At 45.9% G+C, this 18,394-nt stretch overlaps 1 protein-coding gene across 2 annotated transcripts in view; it reads left to right on the top strand.

The window, feature by feature from the left end:
• The window catches only part of TMEM43 (transmembrane protein 43), an 881,455-nt gene that overhangs the window by 667,355 nt on the left and 195,706 nt on the right, over positions 1-18,394 (top strand). For both annotated transcript variants that reach the window (XM_044078600.1, XM_044078601.1), the window contains exon 10: positions 14,253-14,354. In XM_044078600.1, the coding sequence (XP_043934535.1) occupies positions 14,253-14,354 (102 nt within the window). The remainder of the gene's footprint in view (positions 1-14,252; positions 14,355-18,394) is intronic.

The raw sequence follows: 18,394 nt of genomic DNA, 5'->3' as shown, positions 1-18,394 counted from the left end.
CTCAGCTCATATGGCCACTCTTAAGTCAGTTACTAATACAGCCATGCGTTTACTCTCTCACGCCACCAAGGGAGCCTCTAGGGTGGCCAGGTCCGGTATTGCCATGAGGCGTCATGCCTGGCTTCAGCTTTGTGATTTTCCTGAACTTTTCAAGGCGTCCTTCGAAAATGCCTCTTTTGACGGTTCAACCCTTTTCGGGAAGACCATCCAAGACAAGCTAGTCCAGAGTGAGAAGGACGGGAAGATGCTGTCGGCCGTCGGGATCCACTTCTCCAACCCTCAAAGGTCCTTTTCCAGGAACCAGCGAGGGCAGAAGAAGTTGTATTTCCGGAAGTCTCAGCATTCCCAGAATGCTCCAGACTCCTTTTCCCCGAGAGGCAGAGGGGGACAAGGTGGACGCCGGCCCAGAGGCAGAGGGGGACCGAAGAACTTCGGGTCATGGGAACCTTTTTCAGATCGACCCGCGCAGCAACCCTGAGGGGATGCCCAACTGCTCCACTATGGAGGCAGTCGGGGAGTGTTTTTCGAAGCACTTAGCTCAATGGGAGTCCATAACATCAGACCGCTAGGTGCTTCGAATAATATCCAGAGGCTATTCTGTTCCCTTCATAAACAATCCCTAAACCCCAAGGCGCCTCCCGGACATCCCATCCGCTCAAAGGGAGGCAGCAACTTTGGAAATAGAAAAGCTGCTAGGCAAAAGAGCAATCCAGCCGGTTCCCCCAGACTAGTCCGGATCAGGCATCTATTCCAGGTTCTTTTTGGTGCCAGAAAAGACGGGGACTTGAGGCCAATTTTCTACCTATCCATGATGAACCTGTCCGTTGCCAAGGAGAAGTTCCAGATGGTCACATTACAAGCCATCCTGCTGTTTTTGCAGGAGGAAGGCTGGATGTGCTCAGTAGACTTCAAGGATGTGTACTACCATGTCCTGATGGACAGGCGATCCAGGAGGTTTCTCCACTTTTGGCTAGGAGCCAGTTACTACCAGTTCAGGGTCCTACCCTTCGGTCTCACCACAGCCCCCAGGGTGTTTACCAAGTTCATGGCAGTTGTAGCGGCCCACCTGAGGCTCCGGGGCATTCAGGTCTTCCCGTACCTGGATGATTAGCTCTTCACCGCCCCCAGCAGGCATCAACTTATGCAAGCCAGAAATTCCTTCCTTCAGTTATCAAATCTACTGGGTATTACAATAAACCTTACGAAGTCCCGTCTTCAGCCTGTTCAGATTCTGGACTTTATAGGGTCAAGAAAAGATTCTCTTCAGGCCAGGATATTTTTGACCCCAGACAGTCTTCGGAACCTGACCCTTCTTCTCTTGGCACTTTTTCAGACTCCTTCACCCCCAGCAGATTTAGTCCTGAGAGCCTTAGCGTCCATGGCAGCAGCTGTAAATCTGGTTCCTTGTGCATGTCTGCATATGAGAGTGTTACAGTGGACGTTACAAGTTCAGTGGTCTCTGTTATACCAGCCCCTAGACTTTCCGATTCCTCTAAGCAAGGTGTGTAAAGCTTCTCTCATGTGGTGGCTTCAATCCCAGGATCTGCGAGAGGGACGTCCCTTTGTTATGCCTCCGCCCCAAGCCACTGTGACCACAGATGCCTCCCGTCTAGGGTGGGGGGGCATTGCTCGGGCAGGACTGTCCAAGGCACATGGACCCCAAACGAGACCGTTCTGCATATCAATGTTCTGGAGATGAGAGCAGTCCTTTTAGCGTTGCAGGCCCTTCATGCTTCTCTTCCTCTGGGATTCAGTCAGACAATATGTCAGTGGTCTGGTATATCAACAAACAGGGGGGAACCAGGTCCTACCGCTTTGTCGAGAGGCCATGAGAGTGTGGGAATGGGCGAGGTCCACCAACCATTTTCTGACAGCAATGCACATCCCGGGTCGGTCCAACATTTTGGCGGACAAACTGAACAGGACAATCCTTTTGCCTTATGAGTGGTCTCTGAAACTTATGTAGCAGAACAGATCTTCCTCAAGTGGGGTCAGCCTTACTGCGATCTCTTCATATTGCTGCCCAACTCGAAGTGCAGCAAGTTTTTCACTCTGATTCCCCCGCGGCGGGATCCCCCAGAGACTCTTTTGTCCATGCTTGGCCACCTGGTCTTCTTTATGCGTACCCACCCCGCTTCCTTACAGAATTAATCTCCCGCTTACAGAAAGCTCAGCAGTTGGGGAGCAGGATTATCCTCATAGCCCCATTCTGGCCTCGTCAGATTTGGTTTCCCTGCCTACGGTCTCATCTTGTAGCTCCGCCCTGGATATTGGATCCCATTCCGGATCTCATTCATTAACCCTCGGGAATTCCTCCCCCGAATATGGACAGCCTCAAGCTTACTGCTTGGTTTCTCCAATTCCATTAATTGCCAGGACTTCCAGTCTCTCTTCCCCTGTTAAGTCCATTCTGGTGGTGGCACACAAGTCCTCTACCAGGAAGGTGTATCGTAATAAATGGAAGCGTTTTTCCATTTGGGCTTCTCAAAGAAATTTGGATCCCTTTACCGCTCCTGTTCCAGCGGTATTAGAATTTTTGTCTCAAATTTTCCAGCAGGGGGCCAGCTCTTCCACAGTGAAAGTCCAGCTGGCGGCTATATCCCATTTTCATGTAGGAGAAAATTCAGGTTCTCTAGCTGCTGCCAGAATTTGTAAAACCTTTATCAAAGGTACTTTTTTACTGTGACCTCCTATTAAGCATCCTTCTCCTCCATGGGATTTGACCTTGGTTCTTCAGGCCTTAGTTGCACCTCCATTCAAACTCGCAGCATCAGTTGATTTGAAATTCCTGTCGTGGAAGACAGCTTTCCTGGTGGTTATCACTTCGGCCAGAAGAGTGTCGGAGCTTCAAGCCTTATGTATGAAACCCCCGTACTTAGTTTTTCATAAGGATAGGGTGTCTCTCAGGACTAACCCTTCTTTCCTTCCTAAAGTTGCTTCGGAGTCAAACATTAATCAGTCTATTAATCTCCCAGTATTCTTCCCTAACTTTCAAAATAAAGGGTAATACAAACTTCATTTGCTGGATGTTCACAGACAGTTATGCTTTTACTTACATAGGTCTAAACTCTTCCGTAAGTCTGATCAGCTTTTTGTTTCTTTTGCCGAGCCCTTTTTGGGGAAACCAGTTTCAAAGGTGACTCTTGCTAGATGGATCTCTCTTTGTATTTTACAGGCATACAAGAAACATGGATTACCAGAACCAGCCAGGATTCATGCTCATTCTACTCATTCTATGGCTACTTCTGCTGCATTTTGGTCCAGAGTTTCCCTGGATGACATTTGTTCAGCGGCTACCTGGGCTTCATCTCACACTTTTATTACTCATTATAAGTTGGACATGGTGTCTGGAGGAAGGGCTTCTTTTGGTTCTGCAGTGCTCCAGAATATCCTTCCTTAAGGGCCTTCTAAGATTTTTGGTAGCTGGAGACTCTGTCCCACAGGTTGATGATCAAATGAAGTTAACTACTTCAGATGAAGAAGCTATGTACTCACCATAACGTTCCATCTGAGTAGTTAGACTTCATTTGTCAGCAACCTTCCCTCCCTCCTTCCCCCTGACCTTGGTTGTTTATGTCTGTTTTTGGGCTCAGTGTTCTGGGTCTGGTAAGCCTAGATCCGAAGTTGTTAATTTTCTTCCATTCCTCACTGATGGGTACGGTTCTGAACCCTCGGAACCAAGTCGGCCAAATACCAAGCTAGCATACACCAATCTCTCGATTCACACTACTACCCACAATGCCCTTCATCCCATACCCCAGATCTTGTTTGCCGCACAGCCATATAGCAGCGTTTTCACTAAGCTCTCCAGCTAAGTAGTTTTGACTTATTTAATCTTGTATTTCTCCCATAATTTCTCTACTAGTGTCTTTCTTATAGTCTAGCTCTACCCACAGGTATCCCTTTTCTTAGTATTGTTGGTATTTTCTTGCCTTTTCTTTAATTTTTACCACCCTCATGGTAACTCTTCATATCATTGCTGGTAGTCTGGCCTTTTTCTCCTTCTCTTCTCTGTCTGAGTGAGTGTTAGTATGTCTGAGAAAAAGGGTACTTCAGGTTTTAAACACTGCACGTCGTGCAGTGGTGAATTACCAAACAGTGACTTTAAATGCGTTTATTGTTTGGGCATTTGCACCTTTCTGCGACTCCCCCATGTGATATTTGTGCGAGTTTTAGTCAACGGATGTTGAATGAATGGCGCAATAAGTTGATTTTGAAAGGATTGCTTTCCTCGGAGACTGTTTCTGCGGAGGTCTCAACTCCTCCATGCAAGGATAAGAAGCTTTCTCACTCAGACCCTTCTTCACTGGCCGGTGACAGGGGCAAAAATTATCGATCTAAGGCCTGTAGATCTTCCTCCGAGCATCGGCTCACTGCCTCGGTGCCACCGATTTCGGCACCTAGCGCAGTTTCTGGGAAGTCTGAATTGTCGGTGCCGGGCTCGGCACCGATGACTACTGAACCTCTGATTACTTCGGTTCCGACCAGTCTGGTTCTGGACACTTCGGCACCGACCTCGCCTTTACAGGCACCGGCTCCAATGACCTCGGATCCGATTTTGACTACTACCCCGATTGTGACTTCGGCTCCGAGTTCCCTCTCGGTGCCGACTTTACCGTTTACGTAATTCAAATCAGAATCCTCGGCTCTTTTGAGTTCCTTACCACAGACCAGGTATTCGTCTTCTGTGGATCTGTTTGCCAGCAACTCTACAGTCCCTTTCTGGACCGGCCTGAATCCCCTTCCGGGATATCGATTAGGTCTTCCAGGAGCGTGTCCGAAATAGACATTGTTCGTCTCTTGGATCAGGTATTGACTGCAATAGGAATCTCCAGACCCTGTTCCGCTCCGGGTGTTGGGGTTTTTCCTCCTTCGACTCCTTCGTATTCTCCTGTTGGGGATCTTTCGGTTCCAAGGCCCCCTTGCCCATTGCTTTCAATGGGACCCCTTCTTTCAGCACCGACTACTATGTTGCCTGATGCATCTAAGTCCTGGTGGGCGTCAGTTCCAACGGCAGCCCACCTTACTCAACCCCTTGCTTTGGGGGTGGAATATTCAGCCCCGGCACCAACGGCATTTTCGATTCCCATCTCAGATCCTAGAGTTATATCCGCACCGAACCCTTCTCAAACTTCAGTCTTGGAGGTGGGCCATTTGGAGCAGGGTGTGACCCTGGTTCTGATTCAGTCCTCTTCGGTTCCGGGCTCCCATCCCTCTTTGGGTGGGCCCGCCTTCTGGATTATGGAAAGGGCGCTGGCGGCTAGCAATCCTCCTCCTTCTGCTCTGCCTTTGGTCCCCCCCCTAACTCAGCCATCGCCAGCCCTTAGCAGGGGACCACTAATCCAAAGCACACCCCTTTCTGAGGCCTCTTTGGACATTCCCACCGAAGAGCTCCCTCGGAAGAGGTTGTGCAAAAGAAAACACAGGGACTCACCAGAAGAGTCCCTTACTGAGGATACGGATTACGATGATGGGAACGGTTCCCCTAGATCACCCCCTAATGATGCTTCCTTTGGGGACATCTTGGAGATTTTGAGTCAGCAGGGTGACTGGAAATCTTCCACCCCTTCCCCGGAGGAATCTGTATTCTTACAAGCTTTCCGTTCCCAGCCCACTACGTCCTGGGTGACCCCTCCTGCAGATGAGTTGGTCAAATTCATCATGCAGCGAGCGTGGAAGAGTCCGGATTCAGTAGAAGCTATCTTCAGGAGATCAGACAAAGTACTTTCTCCTCCAAAGGATCAACCCCATTGGTCGAAAGGCTTGTCAGTAGATGCTGTGGTGGTGGCAGTGGCCACAAAGAAGGACTTGGCAGAAGAGAGTCCTGGTGTTCATCCACCCAACAGGGAGTCCCGGGTGGTGGACAGGCTAGGGAAGCGAGCTTTTGCTGCAGCGACATTTGCATGCGTTTGCTGAATTTTTTGGCACACTTTACGAGACTCCAGAGAGACCTTATTTCCGAACTCCTGGTAGCCTCGCAGGTCAAGTGTTGGATGGAGCACGTGACAAAGTGGCCTCCCAACTTGCCACCCATAAAGAGATTTCGAATTCCTCCATGAGGTTGCTCTCCCATGCAACCGAAGGGGCAGCTAGAGCAGCAGGTGCTGGCGTGGTTGTCCGACTTCATGCCTGGATGCGCATTTCTGACCTACTGGATTCCTTCAAGTCTTCCTTTTTGAATGCCCCTATTGAGTCCTCCACTCTCTTTGGCTCTAAGGTCAAGGATACTTTGGCCAGGTGCGAGCAGGACGGAAAGACCTTGTCTGCCGTGGGCCTGCGCTTCTCCAAACCTCAGCGTTCCATCTTCAGGAACCAGAGGAGTGGAAAGTTGTGGAACAAGAAGTCGCAAGGTTTCTTTTGTGACGCACATAGCGAGGACTCCTCCAGAGGCAGAGGAGGGTCCGACGGTGGAAGACGCCCCTTTAGGGGCAGAGGGGGTTACCAGAGTCTGGGCTCCAGAGATTTTTTTCTCTGGTAGGCCCTATCAGCACTCCTGATGCGTTGCCCGATTGCTTTCCTCTGGAAGCAGTCGGGGCGCGTTTCTCTCTGCACCAAACAGCCTGGTCCTCCATTACCGACGATCTATGGGTGCAGAGAGTTATCACCAGAGGCTATCACATTCCCCTCAAATCCTTTCCAAGACCTCAATTCTCCCTTCCCGACATTTCACTCAGTCAAAGGGCGGCGGCAGCTTCCGAAATCAAGAAGCTTCTTCTAAAGTGAGTCATCCAAAAGGTCTCCCCAGATCAGTGCGGATTAGGGTTCTACTCCAGACTCTTTTTGGTGCCAAAAAAGACGGGGGACTGGAGGCCCATTCTGGATCTCAGTCATTTGAAAGAGTCAGTTATGCAGACCAAGTTCCGCATGGTCACTATTCAATCCATCCTTCCTGGACTTCGGGAGGGTGTGTGGATGTGCTCCCTAGATCTCCGGGATGTGTATTACCACATCAAAATAGACAAATGCTCCAGGAGACATTTGCGCTTCCAGCTGGGAGCCAATCATTTTCAATTCAGAGCCCTGCCTTTTGTTCTCTACGACCCCCAGAGTGTTCACGATATGTCTACCAGTGGTGACAGCTCACTTGAGACTTCACGGATTCCAGGTGTTTCCTTATCTGGACAATTGGCTCCTCTCTGCCCCCACCGAGCATCTACTTACCAGGCTCCTTCGCCACACTCTGTCTCTGGCGGAGTTTCTGGGTATTACTCTCAATTGGGGAAAATCAAACCTTCAGCCCTCACAACAACTGGAATTCATAGGGGCTATGTTCAACACTCAGCTCGGCCTAATATCTCTTCCTCATCACAGGCTCTTAAGACTGAGAACACAAGTGCAAGCGATACTCGACTGAATCTGCATCCTTGAAGTTCCTGACCTGGAACATTATTTTCTTAGTGGCTGTTAATTTGACCAGAAAAATTTCAAGACTACATCTGCAAAAAAAGCATTTTCTAATGTTCCACAGGACATGGTCAGTCTTACACACTAACCCTGAAATCATGTGCAGAGTAGTAATAGAGTTGCCCTTGGATCAGGCCTTTCACTTACCTCACCCCAAACTGAGGTGAGAGAATTCTGTACTCTCTGGATGTGCATAAGCAATAGATATTTTTCCTGAGCAGGAGAAAAGGCAATAGAGCAATAATATAGCAGATGTTCTTCATCTCACATTGCTGCAGTCCTTACACTTGGGTAGTCCGCTGTCCTCGGTCGGCCCGAATATCAAAGTATAAGGGCATTTGACTGACATCAGGGCGTCAGGGTACAAATGCGCATGACCGACGCATATCCCCAGTCTTTTTTTAGTTTTTTTGCCTCAGTGGTTTACCGTATGTCAGAAAAAGTGAATAATTGTATTTCTTGTGGGAAACAGATACCAGAGACTACCATACTTTGTGTATTCCTTGTTTAGGGCCTGAGCACGGCGTTGTCGCTCTTGTGCTAGATTCAATAAGCGCACTAAAGAGAAGATTAGATTGTGCCAGGTTAGTCTTTGGGAAACGGTGCAATTATAAAATGCCGTTGGATGCTCCGACGCCCTTCTTGAAGAAGCGCAAGGACAAAGCAGTTAAACCTAGGCTAGAGGAACCAGTACCGGACGCGGTTTCTTAGAGGTGTCGGTGGGTGGTTCCACGGAGGTTTCGGATCCCAGGAGAGACTTTGTTATTGCAGGATGTGGCCTCTCAGGAGGCAGGCCAGGCTGATGGGGCTTCTCAGGTTACTATACTCCCTCCCTGCCTAGGGTGGTTAGGCCTCCTTCTGTTTCCAAGGCTTCTCCCAGGGGCAGGCAAGGTTTAGCTTCAGTTGGTGTTACCCCTAGTTCTTCAGGCACTGTGCCCAAGAAGCATATGCTTAAAATGGCAGAAGATTTGATTACTTTGATTAGGGGTTCTATGCCCCTGATAAGAGACCTAGGGTGGAGCCTGAACTAGGGAGTTTTGAGCAGGCTTCAGATGTTTCAGAGTCTTCTGAAGACTTGCAGGATACTCTCCTTATTCTGATTCTGATGTGGATGATTCTTCTGCTTCTCCTTTTTCTTTTTCAGAAACTCTTCATTCCATGAGGGAGCATTTTAAGTGGGAAGGTCAGGACTTCTCTGATTCCAGGAAAAGGCTTAGGGAATTTTGTTTTACCCCAGCATAGGCCTTTGGCTATACCTCCTGTTTTGAATGTAGTGGAAGATGTTTTTACAGAGGCTTCTTTTAATCCGGACTCTTTGCCTCCTGCTCCTGTTAAACCGGATAGGTATTACAGGGTGCCTGAAGCTCATAAGTATCTTTTTAAGAGTCCTAGGGCAGACCCAGAAACTGTTAGCCAGGGGCCTAAAGGTGTTAAGGCTTCTGTTGTAAAGAATCCGGTTTCTGCAGATAAAGAGGCCAGGGCCTTGGATAGATGGGGAAAGAAAGTTTATACTTCTTCCACTCTTGCTATGAGGGCTTTGAATTGCCAGTTTCACATGTTGAAATACCAAAACTATCTCCTTTCACAATTGAAGTCTAAGGTTGATGCTCTGGCAGAAGGTATTGATTGTAAAGAGTTGCAAGATTTAGTACATGTTTCTGAACAGGTGGGTAAGCATTCTTTGCAATGTGGTTTTGATGCTGTACAGGCCTCGTCTAGGATGGCTGCCACTGGGTCAGTTCTTCGCAGGCACGCCTGGCTGAGGGATCAAAATTTATCTGACCATGTTAAAACAAGGATTTTAGATGCTCCTTTACAATCTGCGTGTTGTTTGGTTCTCCTGTTGAGGCAGTTTTAAAGAAAATGGAAGACAAGGCTAAGTCTATGCAGACTGTTAAAGATTTTTTGGTCCAGCCTCCAAAGTTTAGTAGAAATTGGCCTACTAAGGGGTGGCGTATCCTTCTTATGATTCCCAGTCTAGGGGTAGAGCTAGGCGTGGTAGGGGCAGAGCTCAGGGCTCTTTCAGGCCTAGAACAGGGAGTTCTCCTGCACAGTCTTGAGGGCAGGGGTCAGTCCTTTATAAACAGAGACCCAATGACCTACCTTTTCAGCTGCCAGAGCCTTCTCGTCTGGCAGCACCTTTGGGAGGAAGGTTGGCACTTTTCAAAGAATTGAGTTTAATTACCCAAGACAGATGGGTATTGGATATCATACACCACGGTTACAGGTTTTATTTCCACCCTCCTTTCAAAGGCATGCCAGACGTTCCTCCTCAACAAAGAATAGAGGCTCACAAGCAAGTTTCTCTGTTACTCCAAATAGGGGCCATACAGCCGGGTCCCTATGCCAGAAGTGGCCTAGGATTTTATTCTCGCCTGTTCCTAGTACCAAAGAAGGGAACACGTGGAGACCAATTTTGGATTTATCTATCCTCAACACTTATCTGGACATTCCCAAGTTCAAAATGTTGACGTTACAGCAGCTTTTACCTCTGCTGGGCAAAGATCATTGGATGGTAACTTTGGATCTCAAGGAGGCTTACCTTCATGTTCCTATCAGACTAAGTTGCAGGAAGTATCTGCGTTTTGAGCTGGGACTTCTCACTATCAGTTCTCTGCATTGCCCTTTGGCTTATCTACTGCGCCCAGAGTGTTCACGAAAGTTCTGGCTCAGTGATAGCTTTCTTCAGGCTAAAAGGAATACAGATTTATCCTTATTTGGACTGCCTGATTCTGGCTCAAGGAAGGGAAGAGCTTCTTCATCATTTGGAATATGTGATAGCAGTGCTAAGATGCCTGGGGTATTCTGTGAGCGAAATAAAGTCCAGTCTAGTACCCTCTCAGGACATGTGCTTTCTGGGTGTGAGACTGAATACAGCATCCCAGATGGCCTTTTAACCCCGGACAAACAAAAGAGTCTTTCCCTTTACTTCCATCAACTATCTCATCAGTCCGGGCTGACTGCAAGGACAGTCCTTCAAGCCTTAGGGTTCATGGCATCTTGTATTCTGGTGCTTCCCAATGCCAAACTGCATATGAGGAAGCTGCAATGGTATCTCAAAAATGTATGGACACAGCACTGCCAGGATCTGGACACTGTCATTCAGATAATACCTTGCATTCAAAAGGAATTTTTGTGGTGGGCTCAGGAATGTCACCTAAACAAGGGACTCTCTGTGACCCGGCCAGAGGCGAGTCAGATTTTAACGACAGATGCCTCAGACAAAGCTTGGAGCTCATCTAAATGGAAAGTGGATACAAGACAAGTGGCCTGCCAGACTACAACATCTACATATCAACCTGAAGGAGATGTTAGCAGTCCAGTTTGCATTAATAGCTTTCAAGGATTTACTTCTTCCAGGGCAGGTGTTGATTCTAACAGACAACACAACTGTCATGTGGTACATCAACAAGCAAGGGATTCTTATCCTCTATGCAGGCAAGCAATGATTTTGTGGGAGACTGCTCTCAGTTTACAGCTCAATCTTCAGGCAAGGTTTCTGCCAGGAGCACAGAACTCCTTAGCAGATGTGTTGAGCAGATTATGGATCCCCACAGTGGAAATTGGATCCTCATGTATTTCAGAAATTGACAGTGTCATGGGGAACTCCAGACATAGATCTGTTCGCTTCTCCACTAAACCATCAGCTGCCAAAGTTTTGCACAAAAGGTTTCATCCCACAGCTTGGAAAGTGGATGCTCTTTCTTTCAAGTGGAGCAATCTTCATGTGTATGCCTTTCCACCTCTGCCTCTCCTCCCAAAGGTACTTCTAAAGGTCAGACAGGACAAGCCAAGGATTATTTTAATAGCTCCAGATTGGCCTCGACAGCACTGGTACCCATTACTGAGAAGTCTGGTACGGAAGCCTCCATGGCCTTTGATTCCACACCTGTTGTCACAGGAGGACAGCCATTTACTCAATGTCAAGCTTCACTCTCTGCACCTAACAGCCTGGCATATTCTGTTTTGAACTATAGTGGGCCTCCTCTTCCTCAGCAAGTTTTGAATGTTATTTTGGAAGCTAGAAGGCCTAGTACAAGGAAAGTGTATGCAGATAAATGGAAGAGATTTTTATTTTGGAGTGCAGCAAAAGATTTTGATGTTTCTGAGCCTAATTTGAGTGTGGCTCTTCAATATCTTACTGAGTTACTGGACAAAGGTTTGTCTTTCTCTTCTATTAAGGTTCATGCTGCAGCAATTTCGGCTCACTATGATTGTGACCCACCATTGTTTTCTCATCCTTTGTTCAAGCAATTTCTTAGAGGGGCAAAGAATATAAGACCCCACGAAGAGCTCCTACTCCTGCTTGGGATCTCAATTTTGTGTTGGAGAAACTCACTCTACAACCTTTTGAGCCGCTACTTCTGAGTTGAAATATTTATCATGGAAGACTGCTTTTTTGTTGGCAATTACCTCTGCAAGAAGGGTTTCTGAATTGCAGGCCCTTATGGCAGTTGAGCCTTTCTTAATTTTCCATAAGGATAGGGTATCTTTACTAATCCTTCCTTTATGCCTAAAGTGGTTTCTAGTGTGGCTTTAAACCAAACTATTCATTTGCCTACTTTTTATGCAAATCCCCAAAATAAAGGGGAAAAGATTTTGCACACTTTAGATGTACACAGGCAGTTGCGATATTATTTGGACAGAACTAAAGGGTTCAGGCAGTCTCAGCAGTTATTTGTTTCTTTTTGAGTTCTCAGGGCAAGCCTGTGTCAAAACAAACTATTTCTAAGTGGATTGGGTTTTGCATTGCTTTCTGTTATTCCCATCATGGCAAGGAGATTCCAGCCGGGATTAGGCCTCATTCCACTAGAGCTACTGCCGCCGACAGCTTTTTGAGGGGTGGCAACCAAGGATATTTTGGAGGCTACTTGGAGTTCAGTGCATACTTTCTCTAGGCATTATCACCTGCCACTTTACTCTAAATCCAGGGCTGGTTTTGCCACTGCTGTTTTGCAGGGCATTTGGGCAGCTCCTGCTTCCTTATAGTTTGGCCATCCTCCCATACCTCTGCTTTGGGATTCTACCCAAGTGTAAGGACTGCAGCAATGTGAGATGAAGAACATAGTACAGTTTTGTACCTACCATAAATGTAGATGTTCAAGATCCACATTGCCCCTCCTTCCCTCTGTAGTTAGAGGTGGTTGTGTGGGTTGAGTTGTAAATATTGTGTATATAGTGTATATTTTGTACATATAATTAGGGCAAGGGTGCTTGGTTGTTTGTTTGCTGTCTTTTGGTTTTGACCTTTATTTTTAGGGTCTTCTGACATCTGGGGCAAGAAAAGACTGAGGATATGACGTCGGTCATGCGCATTTGTACCCTGACGTCCTGATGTCAGTCAAATGCGCCTTGACCGACGTCAGCCTTATACTTTGATATTCGGGCCGACCGAGGACAGCGGACTACCCAAGTGTAAGGACTGCAGCAATGTGGATCTTCGAACATCTACATTTATGGTAGGTACAAAACTGTACTTTATTTGCATCCTTGAAAAGGCAATAGAGCAACAATATAGCAGTTATTTATATCATTGAAAATGCAGTAGACCAGCAGTGTAGCAGTTATTGATGTATTCTTCTGATTGTAGGGAGGGAACGCCTATTTCTAAATAGACTCTCTAAGTGGATGTAACTATTGCATTTGCCTCTTTTAAACCTTTTGTGACAAAATGGTGTAAGGGCCCATTTTACTAGAGTCGCATAGTTACTACTGCCTTCTTGGTGGTAGTCGGGGATTAGCACTTAGTTTAAAATGCAGGTACTTGATCCTCATTCCACACCTTCTCAGTCATCACAGCCTGCACACTACCTCTCAGGCCAGGGCAAGAACTTACCATGGCCATCCTTATAAGGGCTGCTTCATGTAATATATCCTTGGGGCCAGACATACACCCACTGGTCCATGTAATGTAGAAATCTTCCCAAATACGAAGACTGCTAAAACAGTAAACTGTAGAGAGAACAAAGTACAGTTGGGATTGGAACTTGCTATAATTGTAGAAGTTACATTATGTTCCCTGTTGTAATACTGTATCACTCTCTGCACTCCTCCCTCTTCTTCCTAGCTGATGAGCATCTGGGGTTGGTATCTAGACACCCTTCTTATCTGTTACCACTGGTAAGTAGCCTCCATCCTCATGCTGACCTAGAATTTGTGGAGTTAAAGTTTTATTTTTTGGGCGGGGGGGGGGGGGTCGTCTTATTCAATTAAAGTAGCTAGGGCAGCACTTCCTTTGTACAACTGAGCAGTTAATACTTTGGATCAGCCACAGTTTCTTGGAGACTGTCAGTGCAAGAAAGAACCAAAGATAGTATTGGTAGATGTCTTTTTTGCATACAGATGTATTGATGCCCAGGTTGGAGGGTACCTATTTGACTTAGATGGGAAAAGGTAGTAAATGCTGGAAGGTCATTCCTGACATTAGGCTTTCTGAAATGGAAGTCCCAGATGTGAAGTCACTAAATGTACTCCGATATTAAAAATTATAGCTAGTTGTTAAATCAGCTACTTATCTACAGCTGCTCCTTAATTTTGTTTTTCTGAGACTTGTATGAAAAGTCAAAATCAGCATTTTGTATTTTTTTCCAGTTTGTTAAAAACTAAGTAACTACAAGTAAAATGTTTGGCCATAAAAATGTAAGATATCTTTATCCTTACTTTAGCTCCTGCACATTAGTAGCATCTACTTATACTCAATTTTTAGCCCCATTTTTGCAGGTTAGACAGTAATATTGTTCTTAACATGAGTGTCCTCTGAGAGCGATGTGCATGAAAGGAGAGTATTTGTACTAGTAGCTAGAACCGAATCATGTACTTCCTTCTAATTAAGGAATCTCTATCTTTAGGTCACTGTTGTAGCACAGCAAAGAGGAAGCCGGCTGGATTCTTACAAAACCAAATCTGGAGATGAGCTGGAGATTTTATACATGGAGTCCCTGTCTGCAAAGGTGAGTTGGTGATTGATTTAAAGGATAGTATAAATGATACATATTTTTCTTTCTTAACAATGCATCTGTACAACTTTGTTTCTTTAAATATTTGTTGACCAGTTAAGTGGTCTGTTCTGAGTACCCTTGCCAGCCACAACCTGGACGTAGGTAAGATTCATAAATGCATTTACATTTGGAAGTTGTCACTTAAAATTGCAGCATGGATAATTATATTATACATTGTAAATGAAGCAATTACATAAAATGTAAATGTTTCTAAAGAACTTAAATGTGTTGTAGAATATCTGATCTGAAGTAGTTAACTTCATTCTTTCTGCACATATGGGTATTCGGATCCGAGCCGGCAAAACTTTTACAAGCATCAGCTCTGAGCTCCTCCCCTACCTATAATACATCACTTCCTCCTGACTAACCCCAGATCTCATTTGCCGCTCTAAGAGTTAGCATCGTGGTCTTTGAGCTCTAAGGTGGTAAGGTTTCTCTGTTTTTTCTCTGGTCAGTACAGTTGGTGTGTGTGTACCTGGTCCCCTTTTCCTCCCCCCTCCACGCGTGGTCGTCGTGTTTTAAAAAAAAAAAATTTTTTTTCTGTGTAGCTTGTTGGTAGTTTTAGTTCCCACCTAGGTCCCATCCCTTGTTTTGTGTGTGTGTGTGTGTGTGTGTGTGTGTGTGTGTGTGTGTGTGTGTGTGTGTGTGTGTGTGTGTGTGTGTGTGTGTGTGTGTGTGTGTGTATGTGGGCCTTAGGGTTTAGTTTCTGTTCCACCCTTATGGCTGAACAGCCTAAAGTTCTTTTTAAGAAATGCATAGAGTGTGGTCACAAGCTCTCACCAGCCGATGGCCACACTCTGTGTGTTCTTTGTTTAGGTGTCTCCCATTTGTCAGCCTCCTGCGACATTTGAGCGGGTTTTAACCCCAGGGCCTTGAAAGACCATCTGGCTAAGCTCGTGGCCAAGGGTCTGCTGCCAGCTTCTGCCCTAGTGTCTGGCTTGGTCTCCGCTCCAGCCAGTGACGTCTTGCAGGCAGGGATTCAACCTCCCGCTGATCCTGCGGCCTCAGATTCATCCCAAAAAGGTAGGACAAGAGAGGGAGGGAGAAGCGCCACAAAGAGATGGACAGGCCCAGGAAAAGATTCCCCGACAGGGAGTCTTTCTCCAGCAACTCCAAAAAATGTGAAATACTAGTAAACAGAAAGGCACTGAGGTAACAGGTAAAATCACAGAACCTTTATTGTCCAAAACTTGAAATGAGAACCATAAATACAGTAACTTTTACTGACTAAGCACTTTCACCCTAATGGGCGTCTTCAGAGTCAGTTAACTACATTAAGAACAAACTTTAAATACAACTATCAATTAGTGTGTAATTAGACAAAGATAGTAAAGCAGGAGAGTAATTAATTAATCATCTGACTTTAGTCCTTCAAGCATTGACCTCTCCGCCTTTCGAACCTGCCGGTTCAGTCCTTATGAAATTCTTGTCTTGGAAGACGGCATTCCTGGTTGCCATCACCTCAGCTAAAAGGGTTTCAGAGTTACAGGCCTTATCCTCCGTGCCCCCTATTTGATTTTTCACAAGGGCAGGGTTTTGCTGTGTACAAACCCCTCCTTCCTTCCCAAGGTGTCCTCAGCAGCCAATATTAACCAATCTATAAATTTTCCAGTCTTCTTCCCAAATTTCCAAAATAAAGGTGAATATACACTCCATTTATTGGACGTCCATAGACAGCTTCCTTCATAGGACTAAACCCTACCCAAAGTCGGATCAACTGTTTGTCTCGTTTTCAAAACCATCTTTGGCCAAAGCAGTTTCGAAAGTGTCTTTAGCAAGGTGGATTACTCTCTGTATTGCACAAGTATATAAGGACAAAGGCTTATCTCCTCCTGGCTTACTGAAGGCTCATTCCACTAGATCAGTGGCCACTTCTGCAGCTTTCTGGTCAAAAGTACCTTTAGATGATATCTGTGCGGCAGCCACGTGGGCCAATTTGCATACATTTATCTGTCGTTATAAATTAGATTTGATCTCTAGAGGGAGAGCATCCTTTGGCTCTGTGGTGCTCAGAAATATCCTTCCATAAGGACCTCCCAGGAGTATTAGTAGCTGGGGACTCTGTCCCATATGTGCAGAAAGAATGAAGTTAACTACTTCAGATTAAGAAGTTATGTACTCACCATAACGTTCCATCTGAGTAGTTAGACTTCATTCTTCTGCACCTTCCCTCCCTCCATCCCCCTCACTATTCAGGTCTTATCCTGTTTGGATTGTGGGTTACGTTGATAGTTAGTGACAGCAAACTCGATGTGGGGTTAGTCAGGAGGAAGTGATGTCTTATAGGTAGGGGAGGAGCTTGGAGCTCAGAGCTGATGCTTGTAAAAGTTTTGCCGGCTCAGATCCGAATCGGATCCGAATACCCATATGTGCAGAAGAAGGAAGTCTAACTACTCAGATGGAATGTTATGGTGAGTACATAACTTCTTATTTCTAGTTGTCAACAGGAAGAATTTAAAAGCTGCATGCTTTTTTGTGCAAACCCTCTTTACAGGGTATTCCACAGTGATAAGATATCCATGAGAATGAACCCTTCATTCAAGCCCAAAGTCGCACCTAAGCCAATCTGAACAAGGCTGTTAACCCAGCTTGTGTTTTTGTGTAATACTTTAAAAAAGATGCACATTGTATTACATGGATGTTAACAGTCAACTTAGACTTTATTTTGTCAGAACAAAAATTGTTTAAAAATACTCTCAACTCTGTATCATTTATGTTCTTTATATTGTTGTAGGCCTTCAGCTGCAGAAAGCTTGTCATCCAGCCTGAGTCTCATAACACAGTGCCCTTCCTGCATCACACTAGGCAGACATCTGCCCCTTAGGGATGTCAGGAGTTTACCTGTATATAGCTGACATCTACCCACACTGTTTCAGGTTTTTCTTGCTGCAGTTTTGCAGTGTGTGTGGCACTGTTGTGTGTTCTTAGTCCAGTATTGTTTGGCCTGTGTCTACGCATCCCACTGGGGAAAATACTATCTTATCACTCATAGTGTTTTGTTAATGGCGTTAAGTACTGTATTGTTTAGAAGATCAGATGCCTATTTAAATGGTTTAGGGTATGCCTATCCCTAAGAAAGAAGGAAGGTACTCCTGTGATAGACAGATACACACATACTGTCATTGTTTTTGCATTTTGTGTGCAGGCCCATAGCACAGTACTAAGAGTTGAAGAATGTGTTTCAAGAGTTTACACCAAAAACTCTTAAGATAAGGGAGTCAGTTCTGCAAAACTGTTTTGATCAGAAGGAAATCAGGGCCTTGCCTTGTACCACCATGTCATCTTCCAGGCTGTCCATGATGTCTGACACCTCCCCCAGAGATGCAGTTAGGAAAGTGATATAAGGAGAAGGTTGTTGGGGACCTGGGTGATGTGACAACAGCATCCAACATCTCTGCTTGGCTTGGGTGCAAGGGTCTCACTGAAGCACTTTCACAGCCCCATGGTACTCAAGTCTCTAGGAGCAAGGCACATCCCACTAAGCTGGGAGACGTCATGAGGAGTTCAGAATAGGCATCCCATCTGGAACACCTATGGCCAAAGTGCATTTTGTTATGTCAGATGAGGCAGATGGTGTGCTTTTTATTCTAGTTAAGGAGAATGTCCAGGAACAGAGCAAGGAGGTCAGGAAATCCTGTCCTCAGTCACTGGCCACCAGGGCAGCAAAATCATTTAAAAGGATTCACAGAGGCTCAAACATAAAGCACCCATCCCGTGCTTATTCATCCCCTGTCCCTCCCAAGCTAATGTCAAGGAATTCATTTCCAAGGCTTGAGGATTCCTTCTGATACTGCAGAGGTCAGATCAACTGTCACTGTCTGGAATCCCCACTGCCAAGAGAAAGAGAGAACCCTCTTCATAAATGCATGCTAACTCTTCATAGATTTAGGGAAAGGGATTGGATTACCCTTCCCAAATGTGTTCCCTGTCGTGGGTGTGACACAAACACTGTTGACACTATATCTTTCTGTTCACCCACTGAGAAGATCTCG

Source organism: Protopterus annectens, chromosome 7.part1 (genome assembly GCF_019279795.1).
Source record: "Protopterus annectens isolate FY-2018-M chromosome 7.part1, PAN1.0, whole genome shotgun sequence".
In the NCBI taxonomy this organism is placed as follows: Eukaryota; Metazoa; Chordata; order Ceratodontiformes; family Protopteridae; genus Protopterus; species Protopterus annectens.
This window is presented reverse-complemented; position numbering and strand designations above follow the sequence as displayed.